This window comes from Acanthisitta chloris, unplaced genomic scaffold (assembly GCF_000695815.1).
Source record: "Acanthisitta chloris isolate BGI_N310 unplaced genomic scaffold, ASM69581v1 scaffold37266, whole genome shotgun sequence".
In the NCBI taxonomy this organism is placed as follows: Eukaryota; Metazoa; Chordata; class Aves; order Passeriformes; family Acanthisittidae; genus Acanthisitta; species Acanthisitta chloris.
Genome location: NW_008677116.1, coordinates 1,406 through 6,197, shown reverse-complemented (window position 1 = coordinate 6,197; position 4,792 = coordinate 1,406). Strand labels below are relative to the sequence as shown.

At 42.8% G+C, this 4,792-nt stretch overlaps 1 protein-coding gene across 1 annotated transcript; it reads left to right on the top strand.

Moving 5' to 3' along the window:
* The first annotated feature begins 1,180 nt into the window (after positions 1-1,180).
* On the top strand, positions 1,181-3,601 carry ZBTB26 (zinc finger and BTB domain containing 26). The gene has a single exon (XM_009076385.1). It carries the CDS (start codon positions 1,191-1,193, stop codon positions 2,505-2,507), a length of 1,317 nt encoding a protein of 438 aa, XP_009074633.1. The 5' UTR covers positions 1,181-1,190; the 3' UTR covers positions 2,508-3,601.
* The last annotated feature ends 1,191 nt before the right edge of the window (positions 3,602-4,792 follow it).

The following is a 4,792-nucleotide window of genomic DNA, read 5'->3' as shown; positions in this document are numbered from 1 at the left end:
GAGGCAGCTCTGCTTTCTGTAGATGCAGCAGAACTGGTGCTGCAGCAGAATGATGCTCCCCCTGGTTCCGAGCTTCCCTTTCTTTCTGAAGGCTTCTCAAATCCTTAACTAACCTTTGCATGCCTTACACTGGAAGCTAGACTTGATGGGCTCGAGTAGCAAGGAGGTCATGGCTCTGAATGCTGTCTGAGCTGCAAACTGAAACACGAAACCTGATTATTGACAGATGCTCTAAAAATGTTCTTCTCTGAACCAGGTCTTGTGTGTTCATTCACTTTGCTGGGCACAGTGCCATTCCTGTGTGTACACCCAGCTGGTGCTTCATGCCCCGAGAGATCACTATCTGCTTTTATCTATAAACTTCAAAGCTTCCTTTCCAGCTTTATGTGGTGGGGTAATAGTTGGGAGGTGTAAGTTTTGCTTTGGTTTGTAATGTTATCTCGTCAAATCTTACATCATTTAGTCTTCTGTGATTTCTTCACTTGCTGCAATCCCAGCTCTTTGCAGGATTGTGTGAACAGTGTTTCATCAAGAATCACTGTAGTCTTAGAAATACTTAACTGTGGAAAGACTAAGGAATGAAACTTGTTTTATGGAAGATTCACTGTTGTTCATTCCAAGTACTATCAAACAAGAACAAACTTCCTAGAGAAGTAAGTGATCTTCCAAAGAAAGCAAGAAACAAGACTGCCTATACTCCCCAGGGATTCAAACCAGGGAGCCATACTGAAGATTTTTCTGTGATTTAAAAAAACCCCAAACCAACACACAGCAAACAAACCCCTGCAGAAAAACTTGAAAGGCAATCTAAAATGATGCATTAAACCCCATGCTGCAGATGGCACAGAGCTTGCTAAAAATACTTCCATGGTTTCCCTTTAAACTCAGACAGGTGGTGTGGAAAACTTCTTAACTCTGTAGGATACTGCTTAAGGACAATTTCTGTCATAGCACCTCTACTTTATATTCAAGCTGCACTAAATTGAAAGGTTGAAGTTACTGTAAGGCAAGATGTAAACTTGTTTTTTTTTTTTACTTGTAATGAACTTCCTTGTGTATCTAGGATAAAACAGAACAGCTGATTAAACACCCAATTTGTATTATTACTTTAGACCCTTCTAACCTGCCTTTTAGAAAACAAAGAAGTTCTCATTGTTTTTTTCTTGCTGCTTTCCCTTAGGTGTGACAAAATGTCAGAAAGATCAGATATTCTTCACTTCAAGTTTGACAACTATGGAGATTCCATGTTACAGAAAATGAACAAACTGAGGGAAGAAAACAAATTTTGTGATGTTGTGGTCCATATAGATGATGTTGAAGTTCATGGGCATAAAATTGTCTTTGCTGCTGGTTCTCCCTTTCTGAGAGATCAGTTCCTACTGAATGACTCCAGAGATGTGAAAATCTCCATCCTGCAGAGTTCAGAGGTGGGCAGGCAGCTGCTGCTCTCCTGCTACAGTGGCATTCTGGAGTTCCCCGAAATGGAACTGGTGAACTACCTGACTGCTGCAAGCTTCCTGCAGATGAGCCACATCGTGGAGCGATGCACTCAGGCCCTCTGGAAGTTCATCAAGCCGAAGCAGCCGCTGGAGAGCAAGGAGTGTGAGCAGCAGAGTGACTCCTCTGAGCTGAAGGAACATCAGGGAGATGACGAGTCTCTGCAGCAAGACTCGCCGTGTATTCAGCCTTCAGAGGACAGCATGGACATGGAGGACAGCGACATTCAGATCATCAAGGTGGAGTCCATCGGGGAGGTGACAGAAGTTAGGAATAAGAAGGATCAGAACCAGTTTCTCTCTTCTGAACAAACAGCGCTGCATTCCTCAGAGCCTCAGCACTTCCTTATCAACTCCACTGTTGAAAACAGAGCAAGTGAAATAGAGCAAAACCACCTCCACAACTATGCTGTTTCGTACGCTGGCGGCGATAACATCGTTCTGGCCTCTAAAGATATGTTTGGGCCCAACAACCGAGGTATAGACAAAGGCCTCCAGTGGCACCATCAGTGCCCAAAGTGCACCAGAGTATTTCGGCATCTGGAAAACTATGCTAATCACTTAAAGATGCATAAACTCTTCATGTGTCTGCTCTGTGGCAAGACATTCACTCAGAAGGGCAACCTCCACCGGCACATGAGAGTGCACGCAGGCATCAAACCATTCCAATGTAAGATCTGTGGGAAAACGTTCTCTCAGAAATGTTCCTTACAGGACCACCTGAACCTGCACAGTGGGGACAAACCCCACAAGTGCAACTACTGTGACATGGTTTTTGCGCATAAACCTGTTCTGAGGAAACACCTCAAACAGCTACACGGTAAAAATAGCTTTGACAATGCCAATGAAAGAAACGTGCAAGACATCACGGTGGACTTCGATTCATTCACATGTAGCACTGCTGCAGACAGCAAGGTCTGTCAGCAGGCTGATGCCAGCCAGGTACTGGATGCAGGGAAGCTGTCTCAGGCTGTGCTCAGTTTGAGAAATGATAGTACCTGTGTCAATTAAGCAATTAAAACCTGCCCTGTGTAGGGATCGTGACTGAGAGGAGCAAACCTTTGGTTTGGGCTCTTCCCCAAACTGGTGGTGTGCCCCGAAAGGCTATGGATGGATGGATGGCAGGTTGGATTGCAGAACCTGGCAGATCCTCAGCCATTGTTCTTAGTCTTACTTGATATTTCCTGTGAATAGCAATCCTCCTTCAGGTTTCTGTCTGCGTCTCTACTGTGGATTATGGGGTTAATTGTTTCATTTCTCTCTGATTAGGAGACTCCAGACTAACACCTTTTGAAAGACTATTGCTGTGGGCTGCAAGTAAACCACCTGCTATACAGTTAGAGGCCTCTGTGTGGCTGGGCAGATGGAGGAAAGAGCAAAGAGGACAAGTCTGTGAGATAACCCGATTGCTGTTTTTTTTAAAAGCACTGGATAACTGAAAACACTCCATATACCTAAATTTAAACTTACCTCTTAGAGTTACCTTTCTCTGATCTTACCCCTAGACTCCTGCAGTTGAAATGAAGTATTTTTCTGTCACTTTTGTGCCCTTTCTAAACTTATTTCAAGAAACTTCTGCTGCCAATCAGTGCTCTCTTAAAAGCTCTCAGGGTTTTTAACCTCAACATGCATTATGAAAAGATGAAACCCTGAATGATTTGGCAGGGTTAGCTGATCATTGCATAGAGCTGTTCAAACCAAGGATAGATTGCAGCTCTGGAATGTGAGAGGCTGCTGCCTGGAGTGCAAGTATGACCTATTTCTTAAGCTGTCATACCTGGGATTTTTAAAGGGCACTTACCAGTGCATGTACTGAGACAAGCTAAACACTTCAAAGCTAAAAATTATCATCCACCTTCCCTAAGTTTTGCATCACAAACCACAACAGCTGTTGGGTTTAGAGCAAAGCTGGAGTGGAGAAATACTGCCTTTTGACACTGTGAAAAGAATCTGTTTTAAAAGCTGCAATATATAACAACTCCATGCTTTTTTGGGTTTTTTTTTGCTTTTTTTTCTTCCCTTAGTTCTTTGTGTGTCTCTCCTTGATGAATAAGGGCCACGTGTCAGTTAACTTGAAACAAAAATACCTGCTATAAGAATTTAAAGTTTTTTGATTTCTTGGACATGTTTTGAAGTGACCTGCATAGTTCATGACCATTAGTGTTTTACAGAGCCTAGGATGAGGTATAGGTAGCACGATTTCTGTAGGTTAATATAGCAGCTATTGACTGTACTCAGCAATACCTCTTGTATACCACCTTAAACGCCAGATGTAGCGGGAATAGCACGTTACTTGGGATTCTGGGATTACACTGTATTGCTTCTCAAAGTGCCGTGGAATTATCTGCATCCCAGCCAGGCTGAAAGGAAATCTATCTGAGGCACACCATTCCCAGTAGAACAGCACTCTTAGTACCCTGAAGTGTAGCATAGACTAATAATCAAGTGGCTGATCCTCAGCAGAGAATTGGTGTTTGTGTTTGGCATAAGTATTTCTTCCAATGCAGCTCTTTTCCACGAGGTTTGCCATGAGGCTGAGATTGTGCTTCCTACCTAAACATAGTACTGTTGGTGTGTTGGAGTAAGGGGTGGGGGTGAAAGGCTGCTATTGTGTGCTTCAAAATGCTAAACAGGTATGACCAAAGGTGTGTTAGAACAAACTGTTCTGTATGTCATTATCAACAGTTGGTCTTGCTCTCCAGCTCTGTGTGTGTGTAGGATCCACGATTTCCTTCCACAGACATCACACTGATGGATGATAAAATGCATTAATGGTGCAGGAAGTTTCCAGAAATCCACGTATTTGGAAGTAGAAAAGGAAGGTGATTCTGTGAATCAGTGTTTGCAATTGAGTTCTTGAACTACTGTGCTTGACTGTTACACAAACTCTTACATGGACAGCAGTGGAAATGGCGTCAGGGCATTCATCTTTCAAGTTGTAGCAAATATATTTAGGCCTAAAGTCTAACTATTTGAAACTGTTTAAAGTTACTGTTCAGGTTCCTGGAGCAGAAGATAGGTTTGCATAGAAGAACTTTATTTCCTCTCAAAGCCACCCACTTTCAGAATTGTTTTGAGCTAAGTTTGACCATGACACTTGTATCTGACACTTGCATTCTGTCTTCAGGCAGAATATTCTGTATTGTTCAAACATTTTGGTAATCTGTTATTCACCATATGGAAATAAGTTATAGTGCTAACGTCAAAGTGAAGATAGACATGGAGAACCAGAGCTTGCAGAGCCAGGTCAGCCTGCTGTGAGGTACTAGTGAACAATGCAACCCAATATGAATATG